The sequence below is a fragment of the Macadamia integrifolia genome, unplaced genomic scaffold, assembly GCF_013358625.1.
Source record: "Macadamia integrifolia cultivar HAES 741 unplaced genomic scaffold, SCU_Mint_v3 scaffold1072, whole genome shotgun sequence".
Taxonomy (NCBI): Eukaryota; Viridiplantae; Streptophyta; class Magnoliopsida; order Proteales; family Proteaceae; genus Macadamia; species Macadamia integrifolia.
This window is the reverse complement of record NW_024868074.1, coordinates 156696-173812: the sequence shown is the minus strand read 5'-3', so window position 1 is coordinate 173812 and position 17117 is coordinate 156696. Positions and strand designations below refer to the sequence as shown.

The window sequence follows — 17117 nt, the reverse complement described above, 5'->3', positions numbered from 1 at the left end:
GATATATGTAAATGTAGAATGAAACTGAATTTATTGATCATTACATATAATTCTATTAAGATATTATAGGAAAGTATCATTCCTTCTATGTCTGGAGAGCCCTCTTTAGCTGCCTCCCAACCTAGGACTTCCTCTAACATCGCCACATTCAGGTTCAGCCTTCTTGTTGCCTCTGCTGGAATGGCCATGAGGACATTAACAATTTTTTTTTAACGGCCCCTCTCTTCCTCCATTTGGAAGCGTATCCTTACCAAGTTATGGCCGGCTAGAAGACATCCCCTTCCCCTTCCCCTTTAGGGAGAATAGATATGGATCGACATATCTTTTGCTGGTGGATCGATTTGCGACTCCACCTGGGAAGCTTGCCTTCTGCGCCACCATCAACCATATTTGGATGGAAAGAAACCTTCGTAGATGGTCTTCCAACTCCAGAACTTTTGATTCGATCTGGAAGGCCATATATTTTGATGTCTCCTCCAAGCTTAGCCGTTCTCTTCCCGGTTTAGTTTTAGACACCCCAAGGAACAGGCTTATTTTTGCTTCTTAGGACCTTCCATTTTCTATAATGTCTCCCCCCCTCGCCATTTAATGGGTTGTTCTCCCCTTTGCCTAGTGCAGCCCTTGCCTTTTTAGGCTTTGTGTATCAACCCCCCCCCAAAAAAAAAAAAAAACTTTTTTTCCTTGCTTGTATATTTTTTACCCACAAAATCTTCATTGGAAAGTGCAATTTTTTTCTTGTTCAGTGTAGATGAGATCCACTTGAGTTTTGGGGGGAAATTGTTAGAATATGTGTATTAGGGGTACATTAAGAATTGTTTTATCTTAAGTTGTCCTTACATATAATTTCTCTTATTTTCCTTATTTCTCTTTCACCCCCTAAGGGAGGAATATGTAATTCCCTAAACTAATATTTGAATGTAATATGGGTGAGATGAGAAAGAGCTCAATTCACGATTTTGCTCCCACTGTAACTCCTCTTTCTCTCTTCTTCTCTCCTTCTTCTTCCTTCATCTCCTCCTTCTTCCCTCATCTCTAACCTTGGTGCTTCTTATTTCTAACTTGGTATCAGAGCCAGTACAAAGGTTTGAAAGTCAACCAATCCCTTCTAGTTCCATTCTTCAACTCTCTCTTGGAACCCTAAAAGAAAGAGGGGTCCATTAGAGGCTATACTATGTTAAAAGGTATACAAGATAGCCTAATGGAGTTGTCAAAACAAGTTGAAGACACTTGGAGGGAGATTTGAAGGCTACAAAGACAGTTTGGAGCTCACAAAGAGAGAAGAATCTCTCCACAGCATTACCGCCCCTGCCTGGTTTGATTCTTTTTTTCTCTCTCATCCATGCTGGGTTGGGAGAGTGGAATAGCTCCATAGAATCGCCAATGGTCTATATTTGACTCCCCAAGCCTCGCTCCCTGATTTTGTGTGCTGTTGGAGTTCTACTCCATTCTCTATATGCTGCCAGGTATCGCTTGGTTCCTTTTTTTCAAGTTTTATTGTCTGAAATGGATGATAGATTGTGTTTTGGTTGTGTTTTCTAGATGCTCCCTCTCGTATGATACTTGTATGTGTTTGTTGGATGATGCTCCATAGTTAAAAAAAATTTTATTGGCTTTGCCTCAAGTCTCTATGGGTTACTAGCTTGCTTTTTTTTTGCGTTCTGAGCTTTTTTGGGGCGGGTGTTCCCCTTTGCTTTGGATTCCCCCTTGGAGTGTTGTTTAGAGACATCTTTACATTATGTATGATCTCACGGAACCTTTGGAAGCTAAATCGGGTGGGTCGAGTAGTACCAACCCGGTTCAATCGTTTTTGATAATCCTAACACCCAGATTTCTCTTGTAAAGTTAGATAGTACCAACTACTTAGATTGGTCACATTCTATGAAGCTATCCCTGCAGAGTAGAGGGAAGCTAAGATATATTATTGGGGTTATCTAGGTTCCCGTTGTTGCAAACCCTGGGTACCAAAAATGGGAAACTGCAAACTCCACTGTCATAACTTGGCTACTTTTCTCCATGAAACCTGAGATAGGTAGGAGATTTATACAGAAGGAAACTGCCAAGGATATCTGGGATAGTGTCTCTAGGACCTATGACAGGGTAGGTGACTCTGTGAAGGTCTACCAGCTTCTTCAACAAGCAGTCTCCATGAAGTAGGGGACTATGTCCATTTCTGACTACTATAACACTGTTATAGGACTCTGGGAGGAGTATAACCATTACCGAGATCTTCATTTGACCAATTCTGATGACGAAGCCAAGGTCTATAGATCTCTCAAAAAGAGTGTATTATGATACTTCTAGGTGGGCTGAATTCAGAATATGAGCAAATCCGGATACAGATTTTGGGCCAGTCACCCCCTACCTACACTTAATAAGGTGTGTAGCTACCTCCTGGGTGGTGAGGAAATCAGGAGAGGTGCCATAGATTCTACACCTTCACTTGAGCGCCTTGCTCTTTCCTCTACTTCTCACAGAGAATGGCATGGAGGTGGCTGAGGTCAAGGGACCTCCCGTGGAGATGACAGGGATAGACGACAGTGTGACCATTGTGGGAAACTTGGACATACTCGAGATAGGTGTTGGGTTCTTCATGGCCGTCCTGGTACATATGGTGGATCTACTGGCACACATATAGGCCGTAGAGGAGGGATTACAGCCCATGCTACTATGACAGAGATTGATACTAGAGACTCTTTACAGGCAAATACCAGCTCCTTCTCTAGGGATGATATTATAGTGCTTCGCCGGTTCATGTCTCAGCTTGATGGGCCGTCTACCTCACAAGATGCCTCAGCTTCTGCTATACATGTCACCACCTCTGCACCTTCCGCAGCTCCATCGTGGGTCATCGACTCTGGTGCCATTGACCATATGACCGGTACGTCCCATTACTATGACTCCTACTCTATATGCTCTAGTAAGGAAAAAGTCCGAGCAATTGATGATATTTTCTCCTCTATCTTTGGTAATGGCAGTATTCTCATTACCTCTTCCATTTCACTTGCTTCTGTTCTTCATGTCCCTAACCTTACCTTGTACCTATTGTCTGTGAGCACTTTAACTAAAATCCTGAATTGTTGTATCACATTTTTTCCTTCTCATTACCATTTTCAGAATTTAGGGACGAAGAGGATTATTGGCAGTGGACGAGAGGAGGGCGGCCTATACCGTCTTGAGCCGCAGTTACCTTTTTTGCCTACACCACAGTCTTATGCATGTGGTCATAGTGATGCTAGCTCTACAGACTCTGTGATGCTTTGGCATCAGCGTTTGGGACATCCATCTTTTGTTGTTATGAGGAAACAATTATCTCATCTGTTTACATCTTTTTCTTCTACTTATGTATTTCATTGTGAATCATATACTTTTATTAAACATTGTCGTTCATCTTATCCCTATCATGGTAATGGATCTGTTGTTCCTTTTTATATTGTGCATATTGATATTTGGGGACCTTGTCCCACTACTTCCCTGTTTGGCCATCGCTATTTTGTTTCTTTTGTGGATGAATTTTCTCGTTGTACTTGAACCATTCTTATGAAGCATAAGAGTGATGTTTATGATGCCTTTAAAGACTTCCATCATATGGTCCATACCCAGTTTGAAACCAGGAACAAAATTGTTTGGTCTGATAAAGGGGGGGAGTACATGTATGGTGGTTTACAAGACTTTTTTTTACTGACAATGGTATTATCCACCAGCTTGCTTGTGTTGATACACCCCAACAGAATGGGGTAGCTGAGAGGAAAAATCATCATTTGTTAGAAGTTGGTAGAAGTCTTTTATTTGGTATATATGTGCCTAAAACTTTTTGGTCTGAAGCTGTTCTTGCTGCAGTTTTCCTTATTAATCGCATGCCTACAAAGATTCTTAGGTCTCAAAACCCAATTGCACTCTTATCTCCTTAGTCTCCTGCTTTCACACTTCCTCCAAAGGTGTTTGGTTGTGTTTGTTATGTGCATGTTAACAAATCCTCCCACACCAAACTTGATCCCAAGGCTCTAAAATGCCTCTTCCTTGGGTATTCTTCCACCACCAAAGGCTACAACTGTTATCACCCTTCATCTCGTAGGCGATTTCTTTCCAAAGATGTCACCTTTCTTGAGTTTGTCCCTTATTTTGCACCTCATCAGCATCCTCTTGAGGGGAGAATGGAAATGAAGGTGAAAAGGATGTCGATGCCATTCCATTTCTTACCCCATTGCTTCTTACTCCTTTTTCATTTGATATTGGTAAACATAAAGAGGTGGATGATGTTGCTACTATGGATGAATCGTGTACAAAGAAGGCTCCTATTATTGTGTACATAAGAAGAACAAAGAAGACCTGCTGAGAGTCCCCTTTGTCTCCACATCCTGAGCTTTCTCTTCCTCAATCAGGTAATATCTCCTCCCCTCATTTGGAGTTGGAACTTCTTATTGCTGTTCGTAAGGGTAAGAGAGGTTGTACTAATCCTATAGCCCAGTTTGTTTCTTACGATGCTCTCTCTCCTATAGGTGTTGCTTTTATAGCTGCTCTTTCCTCTGCTTCCATCCCCAAAATTGTTACTAAGGCTATGTCAGACCCTAGGTGGAAACAAGCCATGTCAAAGGAAATGATGGCTCTTGAGAAGAATTGTGCCTGGAAACTAGTTAACCTTCGCAAGGGGAGAATCCCAGTTGGATGTAGATGGGTCTACATGGTCAAGTACGGATCAGATGGTGCTATTGAGAGGTATATGACAAGATTGGTGGCCAAAGGGTACAGTCAAGTGTATGGGATTGACTATCAGAAGACCTTTGCTCCTGTGGGCAAACATAACTCTATAAGAGTTCTTTTATCTGTGGCAACAAACAAAGATTGGCCCCTATATCAATTATATGTGAAGAATGCCTTCCTCAATGGAGATATAAAGGAGGAAGTGTACATGCAATCCCCTCTTGGCTTTAATTTTCCTGGAGCCGATGGGAAGGTGTGTCTTCTAAAAAAGGCACTTTATAGTCAGAAGCAGTCACCAAACCAAATGCTTGGTTTGAGAGGTTTAGACAGGCCATTCTAAAAAATGGATACTCCCAGAGTTGAGCAAATCACGCATTATTTACCCGGAGAGATAATGGCACCATCACAACACTGATTGTGTATGTTGATGATATTATGGTGACTGGAGATGATGATGAGGAGATAATTAGGCTGAAAGCTTATTTGGCTAAACAGTTTGAGATCAAGGATCTAGAATACTTGAAATATTTCTTGGGTATTGAAGTGTCAAGATTTAAGAAGGGAATCAAGGTATGCCAGAGAAATTTTTTTTCTAGATCTGTTGAAGGAAATAGGAATGCTGGGATGTAAACCAACAAGTTCTCCTATTGAGCAGAATCATAAGCTAGGAGAGGATTATGGCCCTTCCCTTGTTGATGCAGGAAAATACCAGAGGCTAGTGGCGAAACTGATTTATCTGTCTCTAACTCGCCCAGACATGTCTTATACAGTGGGAATTGTGAGCCAGTTATGCATGCACCCAAGAGTAGGCACTTGGATGTTGTGTACTGTATCCTCAGATACTTGAAGTCATCTCTAAGAAAAGGACTTTTGTATGCCAAGAACAATCACTTGAGGATTGAAGGCTATTCTGATGCTGATTAGGCTGGATCCATTTCTAACAGGAGATCTACATCTGGTTATTGCACATTCGTGGGTGGCAACTTGGTTACATGGAAAAGAAACAACCAGTTGTAGCCAGATCCAGTGCAGAGGCTGAGTACAGAGCAATGGCTCATGCTGTTTGTGAGCTCACTTGGTTGCATCAGTTGGTTCTTGAGTTGGGGTATGACACTGAAAGCCCTATGAGTCTCTACTGTGACAAAGCAGTAATAAGCATTGCTCACAATCCAATACAACATGATAAAACAAAGCATATTGAAGTAGACCAGCATTTCATCAAGGAGAAGATTGATTGCGGTAATATTTGCACACCCTTTGTGAGGACAGGTGATCAATTGGCGGATATCTTCACCAAAGGACTCATTCCTCACCAGTTCAGTACTCTCTTATGCAAGCTGGGAATGCATGATATTTATTCTCCAACTTGAGGGGGAGTGTTAGAATATGTGTATTAGGGGTACATTAGGAACTGTTTTATCTTAAATTGTCCTTACATGTAATTTCTCTAATTTTCTTTATTTCTCTTTCACCTCCCTGAGGGAGGAATATGTAATTCCCTAAACTAATATTTGAATGTAATATGGGTGAGATGAGCAAGAGCTCAATTCACGATTTTGCTCCCACTGTAACTCCTCTTTCTCTCTTCTTCTCTCCTTCTTCTTCCTTCATCTCCTCCATCTTCTTCTCTCATCTCTAACCTTTGTTAATTCTTATTTCTAACTGAAATTGGAACTGTATCTTAAGTTTTTGGTTTTGGTAGCCCGTGTATCAAGTAGCATATTAAAACTGTTCTGTATTTGTTCAATACAGTTCTATGCATAAATATTTTCGTTTGCATCGGTTCTATATTCCATCGATGTGGTCAATCTTGATATGTATCTAATGTAGGTATGATAGACTGGAAAAACAATGCTAACACACTTACAGAAATTCAGGATCGCAGTGAACAAAAACTCAGAATCTGTGGACAGAATGTGTCAATGGCAGTAGATCCTTATCTAGCTCTTGGATGAGCCTGTTGTTACAGTTGAAGGGAAGGCCTTATGGGGCTGGACTTATTCCTAAAATTTTACGCTCATCCGAGTAGGGGATTGGAAGACACAGACAGAATAAGAAAATAGAGGCAGAGAATTCAGAGAGGATAATGAAATACTACTGCAGTATCTAATCCACCAGTCAGATGAAGTCCGGATTTGTATTGAAGCGGCTAAGTTAGGGGTGAACTGCATAACAGAATATCAATGTAAACGGATGGTCAGATATTCTGAAATCAAGGACTGAATATTGTTACATGATTGCTGATGATAAACAACCCTATCACAGGCACTAACAGTGTAATAAAATTTTCAGAATTGAATAGAGATTGAAAACAGTAACACTTAACTAAGTAAACAATAGATCAGTAGTGTGAGAAGGTGGTAGAAAAGAAGAGGAAGAGGGATATGTAGGTATCTATCCTACTGTAGAGGTCTCCCACCCCTCTCTCTACCAGGGCATCTCACCCAAGTTGTCCCTCACAGCAGCTGATTCATGCAACAACCCAGCATAAGCTTTCTTTTTTTTTCGAACTCAAAAAATTGTGAGGACTGAAGTATAGCCCCTTATTTAATTATAACTTCTAAAATCCTCTTCTTGTGTGGGAGGATATCCACTATCAAAACCAAATAAATTAGAAACTAATCATAGATGACAATCTAATTCCTAATTATATTAAAATAGCAACTGAAAACTTAATATAATCTAGTAACTGAAACCTTAATATTACCTACTAACTGAAACAGAAACTAAATAAAATCTTAACATTGTCAGTAACTCAACAACACAGAATAGAAACTACAGAATACTAACTAAATAAAATATCAAATCTCTTCCTAATTGGCTCCATCTCTTAAGGATGATATCTCATGCAAGTGATGAAAGAAGATCTCTTATTGGGCCTAAATCTGGCTGATTACAGTGGTCCAAAGTCTGGCTGATTGGACTGGTTTGATGGGGTGGCAGAATTGGCCTACTTTCTTTCCTCCTTCAATCTACATCAGCATACTGATGTAAGAATAGATCACAAAGACCTAATCCTGGGATCTGAAAAATCTGGCTGAATAAGGAGAAATATGAGACCTCACAAATCGTATCTCAAATGGAGCTGAAAGTTGTAGTAGATGAAGGTCCTCTATGGGTCAAAAAGTCCTCAAAAGATGAGCCATTTTCAATGGTTGAATTAAGAGTTATGCTGTCGACATGAATTTGGAAACTTTTGACTACTCTACAGAAACTAGGGTTCCTTGCCTCAGATGATCCTCAAAATTAGAATGAAGATCCCTTGTAAGATGTGTAAGTATCCTTCAAAAGGTGAGCCTCAACTGATGGCTGGTTGGGAAGTTATGTTCAAGGAGTGAAAAAGGAAACTAGATGGAGCTTCTCAGTAGCAGCTTCAAGCTGAACTTCCGGTCTTCAAATAACTCTCAAACACTCTTACAAAGGCTAAAACAGAAATAAGAAAGAGGAAAAGAGAAATTGATGTAGGGTTGAGAAGGGGAAGAGGATGGTTACGTTTTGGGCATATCAGTGATATCACCCTCAAGTATAGGCATCTCACCTAGAGCATCCCACCCAATTGCATCCCACAGCACAACAGAATAGGCCATCTTTTTTATTTAACTCAAATATGTCTTTTAATTATAATTGATGGAATTTAAATAGATTCACATTGCTTGGAAAGACAGAAAAAAAAAAAAAAATGATGGACTGAAATAAGACTTTCTAATTTGTATCTAACTTGCTAACTGTGTAAGAATAAATTAGAAACTAACAAGTGAACACAAAAACGAAATTAGCCTAAGTTGCAAAATAGAAAACTAAATCTTGGAGCTGAATAAGGGACAGTTGTATGTCAGTTTGAGTTCTACTTTTGACAGCCCTATCTAAATCAGATATGGTTGATATGTATCAAGAGTTCAAGACTTAACACCATGATTTTATCAGCATACTAGTGAGGACTTCAGAGAACAGATCAAGGTGAGTAGCTGCAAGAATGGATGGATGCCCATTAATGAGCATTGTTCTGTTTTGCTCGTGTAGATTTTTTACCAGCGGGGTTTTCGAAGAGTTGTTGAGGACCTTGTGACCAAGTTGTATTTGCACTATTGTAATATGTTGGTCACAGGTTCAAAGCTTGGAAACAGCCTATTCTGTTAAGCAGTGTGTAAAGCTACATACATTTTGCCCCTCCCAGACCTTGCAATAGTGGGAGCCTTGTTTGTTAGGTTGCTCCTTTTTTTTTTTTTTACTTATCGGGGCTTTGGTTGAGTATCCTTGCAACAATTAACACTCATTTGGCTTATTTTAATGATTTGGAGGAGCTTATAAAATCATGGAGCTTCCATTCCTTGAATCCTAAGTGGCAGGTGGAAACTAGATTTATCATGTCTGTTAGCTGTTATATGGTGCCTATAATTGATGGGAAAGGAACCGAGGGGCATCTTATAAGGCTAAAGAATTTATTCTTTTTTGGGGATCCATTTGTAGAAAATTTTGAGATTACACATTCAGGACCAGAGGTTTGGTTGATACACCTTCTTTTTTTTTTCGGGGGGGGGGGGGGGGGTTGTTATATTTGATGCATACTTTGGCCTGGACTAGCATAAACTGGCAAGCTGGATCCTTTGTCTGATTGTGGCCAGCTGCTGCTACTCTCTAGTAAATTTGAGTCTAGAAAAAATTTCGGGGTTGAAAATTCCAGCTTGTGTAGAAATGTAATTGCTGTTAAATATGGCATTATGATTGGTAAGAAGAGAAGGCAGATTTCTATGAGCCACAATAAAGGCCTTTGTAATGCTATTATGAAGTTCTGTGAAACTTGTCATTAGGAAATTATTTTTCAGTTGGTAATACAGTTTTGGTGGTTTGGTTTGCATATTAACATCTTTGTTCCACTTACCACCACTGTGGAGGCCTGCCTGGACTACCTCATCAGAGAGGACCTATCTGCATCTTGTTTATTAATTCCTGAAGGGGGCAAAATTTTGTTTTCATTCTGCCATCCATTGGCAGTTTCCTTGGAGGTTCTGCCATAACCGTTAAATGGTTTTGCGATCTGCTGGAGATACTCGATAATGCTTGCTGAAGTATTAGGTTATTTGTGAACCAATGATTTGGAACCAGAATGGATTTTTCGTGGGATACATCTGTTATCTTTGGAGTTTTTGCGTAAAAAAAGTGATTTTTTTTTTGATGATATACGAATTCGTGCTTATAGCTCAAATAAGGATTTGGTTAGGTCGGTTTCAGACTTTATGAGCTCCAGGAAATTAGGCCTTTTCATTAATCCTCGGTGTCCTCTGAGAATCTAAGTGGTTTACTGGTGTCAACCGGAAGTTGGGTGGTTGTAACAGAATGCTGATTGTTGCTCCTTGGGTAACCCAAGTAGTGCTTGTACGGGAGGTATCTAAAAGGATTATATCGGAAGAGTTGTTCTGGCTTTCAAGGAATTTTTGGGTCAAGCCACCAACTTTGAAGCAGAATTCGCTGGTCTTGTTTGTGGTCTTCTCAAATCTAAGGATTTGAATATCCAAAAGCTTTGGATTGAATGTGACTCTTCGTCAGTGGTATTTTCTACTCAAGCTGGCATAATTCCTTGGTTTGTGACTCAGAATTAGATCGCTTCGAATATTTTTTTTTGGGTCTTCTATCACTTACAGTAGACAACACATTGTTTCTGGGAAGCAAATGCTAATGTGGATGTTCTAGCAAAGGATACAGGTAAAAATGGTCTCTCTTCTTCAGTTTGACCTGCTTCATCACATCAGGCATGATGCCATGATCTCTTATCAGATGCTCTTGTACGTTTCCTGTTTCCATCATTAACTCTTGAGGTTTGGGGCCTTCCTGCTAATGGCAATGCCTAAGGTGAGATTTTCCTAAATCTGGTGTTTTGTATTCATCTGGGGATGCCCAGATGTTAATCCTGTTCTCTTCTTTTGTTCCTTAATATACTCGTTCTGATCTTTTAGCCCAAAAAAAAAAAAAAAAAAAATTGAAGCTCATACAATTACCCCAAAGGTCATCATTTTGCTTTAGGGCCTCATCATATAAGAGTTATATAGGTACAATTAGTCATGAACTTCAAACCATATGCAAACACAGATTAATATGAGTTTTTCTCCCGACTCTTAATTGAAAAAATTCCTAATATTACTGAAAAAGGAAAAGGAAATAGAAAAAAGTATACATAACCAAAGTTAAAATAAATGCAAATTATTCTAACCAAAGGAATTTGGAAAGCTTATTTAATGAGCTTTGATACCCTCTATTGTCCACATTCTTCTAACCAACTACCTTGGGAAAATTATTTTGTGGGTTCAGGTCTAAAACTTCATATGCGTTGATTCAGTTAACTGAGTCTTGCTTAACCATGAAGGACTCTTGCCTCAATTTCCTCTCATTAGTTTTTTTTTTTTTTTGGTGTTGAGGGGTGGAGATAAGAATTCATTTCACTGTTCATGCTTATGATTGAGAACTTCAAATTATCTATAAGACGATTACTGAATCCAAAATTTCATTTTATCAGTAGGGCATCATAACATCATCAGATCTGTTACTAATAAACCTCGGTTTACCTGCATGTTTTGTTCTACATCTTCACTGTCGATGTGTACATCTCTTGCTAGTCTTTGGTAGCGGTCTATTGTCTTCTGCATTCTGCAGCATTCCAAAATACAACAAAACTAAGCAATTCAAATTTTTTTCTTTTTCAGATCAAAATTCTAGCACACTGCATAATATAGCATAAAATCATGCTATTTACTAGTTATGCATATAACACATTCTAATTTTGTACTGCTGTCCTCCCATGTTAGATTACAAAACAGAACTTCTATAGGCTGAAAATTGATCCCTTTTTTATTTATTTATTTCTTTTTATGATGTAAGTTTTTGAAATATTTTAAAAAATGTGTTATTTGATGGTTTACTTCCCATTATGAACCATACAACTTGCTTATCAGTTTTTTTAATGAAAACCAGGCAGAATGATGCAAATCACCATAATGTACAATAAGACTCTGTTTTTTTTTGTTTTTTTTATTTTTTGGAAAGCATTAGACTCTTACTGTAAGGATGCTGATACTGGTACGAATTAAGAGAAGGAATAAAGAAAGAGAAAACTTAGGAACTGAGATAGGGAAGAGAGAAAAAAAGGAGAAATCAGAAGGATCGGATTGGTTTTGGTGTAATTGGGAGGTCGACTAGCCTCGGTTGGCGTATTAAGAGGTTGCCTAATCTCTTCCTCAAAGAGAATTATGGGGTTCAATACTTCTTACTTGTCCTCTTCATTCTGTTATCCTCCCTATTAAATAGGGAAGGATTAGTTACAAAATAGTTACCACACATTCTCACGTACAACCCACTATCCCCACCTCCATAACATTTCTACAATACCCAACTACCTATTAGTTAGTAACAAAAATTCCTAATTACCACCTATTACATATTACCTACAACATTTGGACTCCTACTCAAGAACTTAATAGATGCCTTTATATACTTGGACAAAATATAAACAACCGTCTGTATGACAATATTAATTTGGACAACAAGAGGTTAATTAGCGTTGTTTCGATTTCTCTTAATTACTCAGTAGAAGGCAAGTGGAAAGTCAATGCTAATTTCATTCTTTTCGTAGGGAGATTTAGTATATTTGCTTATTGGCAATAGATATTGCAAATATGGATTTGTAATGATTCAGCTTTATGTTGGGCCTTCAAGTCAATATGTTTGTGAGCAAGGGAAAGAGAAACTTACTGTGCAGGTGATCTATGCTTGGTTATACATATAAGAAATGCTCATCACACTGTTTTCATCAACAACTTTGGGGGAACTTTACGAGGGGAGAAGGGGTGGAAGAAGTAACCTAAATTGAATTTCTGGCCACTTTGCTGGAGTTAATTTGTTGGTGGTAGAAAGCAAGCTACTGTTGGATTAATGAGATACAAAAAATGAGCGAGAAGAAACAGCAACCATAGTGAGACTTGTAATGTGGGTACTGTGAGAATCTCTGCTTCAAAGATAAATCAATTTTGCTACAAGTCTCTTATATCTCCATGCATCAATAATGAGATATCCACTTTCTACAACCAATTTGTGGTTCTGATCAATGTGGAAGTCTAGGTTTGCAACTTTACATCTCTGTCTCGCCTAGAGATTCAAAACATACTATTACGATTCTAGAATCCTGTAATCAAACCAAGGAAAGAAGGAGAAGAAAAGAGAGAAGCAAGAAGAGAGGTGAGAGGTGAGAAGCGAGTCACAAAGTAGTCTTGCGGCTCAGACCAGAATAGTCTGCCACAGGTCAGTCCTTTAACATATATATATATATATATATATATATATGCTTCAATAATTAGGCAGGAACAGGAATACCCCTATACCCAGCGTTGATCATAAATAGTATATTAGAGAAATCTATAGGACTAAAATACCCCTAAAACTCCTAAAACTCAACACTCCCCTCAAATTGGAGCGTATACATCACCCACGCTTAGCTTGGTACAACCACTGAAAAGGAGCAAAGAGAGACTTAGTAAACATATCTGCCGACTGATCTGAGGAAGGAATAAAAGGTGTATCAACTAATTTCTTCGGAACATCACGAACAAAGTGACAATCCACTTCAATGTGTTTGGTTATCTCGTGGAAGACAGGGTTACTGGCAATATACATAGTTGCTTGGTTATCACAATACATCTTCATAGGTTTAGTTACGGTTACGGGAAACCCAACTCCAAAAGTAATGATTGTAACCACATAAACTCAGCGGTGGTGTGAGCCATAGCTTTATATTATGCTTCAGCACTAGGCTAGGCAATGGTGATCTGCTTCTTACTTCGCCATGTAACCAGATTACCTCCAACAAAGTACAATAACATGTAGTGGACCTATAATCATTGGCAGATCCAGCCCAATCAGCTTTGGATTAGGCAACCAACTCCATATGCCAATTAGGGCGATAGATCAACACTTTACCAGAAGCACCCTTTAAATACCGAAGAACATGAATAGCCACATCCCAGTGTGCTTTCTGAGGAGACTGCATGAACTAACTAAGGACTCCAACAAAAGAAATGTCAGGTGGTGTGACAATTAGATATATCAACTTGCCAACCAAACTCCTGTACTGATGCACATCTTGGAGAGGTTCACCATCACTGACACCAAATTTTTTGTCGGGATCCATAGGGACATTTACAGGCTTGGATGCAATCATACCAGTATCGAATAGAAGATCCAACACATACTTTCTTTGAGATAAAATGATCCCCTTCTTGCATCTAACCACTTTAATCCCGAGAAAATAGTGACGCTAACATATGTTTTTGGTCTGAAAATGCTGTTGTAGGTAGTTCTTAACTTTAGAAATTCCTGCCTCATCATTACCAATGAGGATAATATCATCCCCATAAACCACTACGATAATCAATTTATTACCTCTGCGACAAACAAGACAGAGTAGTCAGAATAGCATTGAAAAAAACTACAATTTACCACAATAGCACTAAATTTGTCAAACAATGCTCGAGGCGAGTATTTAAGTCTATAGATAGCCTTGTATAAACAACACGCCTGACCACTATTCTCTCCCTGAGCAACATAACCAGGAAGTTGCTCCATATACACCTCCCGTAAATCACCTTATAAGAACGCATTCTTGATGTTCAACTGAGACAATGACCAATCCTAGTTATAACAAGAGAAATAAGGAGGCGGACAAAGTTCAGCTTAGCAATAAGAGAAAATGTCTCAAAATAATCAACCATATACGTTTGAGTATACCCCTTGGCAATTAGACAAGCTTTCAACCACTTAATAAAGCCATCAAAATGATATTTAATGGTATAAACCCAATGACCCTTCACCAAGTCCTTACTAGGAGGTAAATCTACTAGGCTTCAGATGGTAGGGTTCAAGTGAGCATCCATTTCTACATCCATGACAGTTTTCTATCCATGGTTATGCAAAGAGTCAACATGAGTTTTTAGAATAGTATAAATAGAAAGGGACAATGCAAGACCATAGATAGTCGATGGAAGATGAGACAAGGAAACAAATTTATCAATTTGATACACAGTCATAGATTTTTAAGTGTATATGTGTGTACCTTTACGATGAGCAATTGATAAGTGATCAGGGATAGGAGGAATAGGAGCTTCACCAGAGGAAGGCGATAGTGGAGGGAGTGAATCATCTAGAGTATGGGTATTGACACTGGGCTCTTCTGGCATTGAGGGATGAGAGGATGGAAAGGAGGTGAGTTAAGCCTCATTAACCAAAACTCTATCCAGTTTGCAGGCAACTCTATCAAACCTGCTTCTCCGGTTATGCAAAGAGAATTTGGAACTTAATCATCTGAAATAATTCAAGTGAACTTCTTCAATGCAATAATTGAAAGCCTCAACAGAGATGGGGCCAGCGGGGGCACCACCAAGATTTTTGTGAAGGCTCTGACCACATTGAAATCTCCTCCATGACCCAAGGGAGATCATTCACGTTAAAGAGCAGACGTCAGACTATCTAGGGATTCAATCATGGGTTCAATTGAGGGCATAGATGATAGAGAAGAATTAAGGGAGGGACAAGAGGGAGAGGTGTATGGATTGGGAAGAGGAAGAAATCGACATGACATGGAGGAGTGAAGGATTCCATAAGATCCAAATACCGCCATTGGGGGAGTGGATGTAATTGGAAAGGAAGGACCAAGTAGGAGCAACGAAGGAAATGATGCAAGGGGCATTAGGCTCAAGGACTCAGGTCTAAAAGAGACAACAAAGGGTTGCTTTGGAAAACTTGATGCAGGATTTATACATAAGCAACTCCTGATTACTTAAACTACCACCCGAATGGTCACCAATGTCAACAATATCCATCAATATCTAACATAAAAGGGAGAATAGGCAAGGGGGAAGGAAAGGGAATGACATCACCGGATTTTCACTTCCATTATTTTCTCCTTAAAGAGCTTCTAATGAGAAGTAAATATAGGCACATACTTAAGGAAGGTGACATCTTTGTAGAGAAGCCACATTCGTGAAGGATGGTAGTACTGTAACCTTTAGCAGTGGAGGAATATCTAAGGAAGGCATTCAAGAGCCTTGGGATACAGCTTAGTCCAAGTGGATTTATTAACATGGACATAACAGACATAATTAAACACCATTGGGGGGGGGGGGAGAGAGAAAAAGCAGAAGGCCAAGACCACAAGGTTTCTATAGGAGTTTTAAAACTAAGAAGTTTTCTGGGCATGTGGTTGATTGAAGAAGCAGCAGTAAGAAGAGCATCAGACCTATGCATGCCAAAGAGAAGACTCCTAATGACTTCAAACAAATGGTTATTTTTTGTCTCAGCTACCCCATTCTGGTGTGTCAACACAAGCTAGCTGATGAATAATGCCATTATTAGTAAAAAGGTTTTAGAAGCCACTATACATATACTCCCCCCTCCTTTTATAAGTACAACCAATTTTAGTTTTGGCTTCAAACCGAGTACAGATCATTTGATAAAAAAATTTGAAGGCATATTAAACATCACTCTTATGTGTCATCAAAATAGTCCAAATAGTAAAAGAAAAACCATCAACAAATGAAATAAAGTAGCAATAGCCAAGTAAAGAGGTAGTTGTAGAGGGTCTCTAAATATCAGTGTGCATAGCGCGAAAAAAAACAATAAATCTATTGACATGATCGGTATAAAAAGAGCAACAATGTTGACAAAAGCCCACTTCACAATGAAATACATGGAAAGAAAAAAAAAAGTAAATGAGGCAACTATCTCCTCATAACAACAAAAGATAGATGGGCCAAGTTTTGATTCCAAAGCATCACATAATGCATAGAACTGTTGTTTCTCTGTCAACATAGATAGGAATGACTTGTAAACAAAATAAGTGGTTGAGACACAAGTAGATAGAGCCCTTTCTCCTCATGTCCATTATAAATATTCGCTAGCAAATATTGAACGAGACAATGAATGAGAAAAATGTGGCATAATCATTTTAGGATTTAGTCTAGTGACTCAGATGAAAAATTACTGGCCCTACTAGCACAATCGAAGTAAGAATAATAATAGTGAGACATACCAATCATGTGTTCAGTATCCCACCAGAATCAATAACCCAAGATGGAGCTGTGAAAGGGTGGATGTGGGGGCTTGTAAAGCTAAAGTTGGGGAATCTAGCACTATAGGCGAAGATAATTAGGTACAAAGTTATGATACGATAATGCATGAGTAGATTACAAGAAACTACCAGCAATTTATAGCCCCAAACAATACTAATAGGACCAAGAAATAAATAATACCATCAAATAAACCCTCAACTATATAATACCCAAATAGGAGCAAAACCAGCCCAAAACACAACCCGATAGGAGAGAGAAATACCTACTATAGAGCTGGAGAGAGAGAGAGAGGTGCGGTCAGGTCTGTAGGAG

The 17117-nt window shown here is 39.0% G+C and overlaps 1 protein-coding gene across 2 annotated transcripts in view; it reads right to left on the bottom strand.

Moving 5' to 3' along the window:
- Positions 1-11373, bottom strand: part of LOC122062552 (MADS-box protein SOC1-like) — a 14757-nt gene extending 3384 nt beyond the window's left edge. For both annotated transcript variants that reach the window (XM_042626180.1, XM_042626181.1), the window contains exon 1: positions 11256-11373. In XM_042626180.1, coding sequence (XP_042482114.1) covers positions 11256-11336 — 81 coding nt within the window. In that variant the 5' untranslated portion in view covers positions 11337-11373. The remainder of the gene's footprint in view (positions 1-11255) is intronic.
- Positions 11374-17117: the final 5744 nt, after the last annotated feature.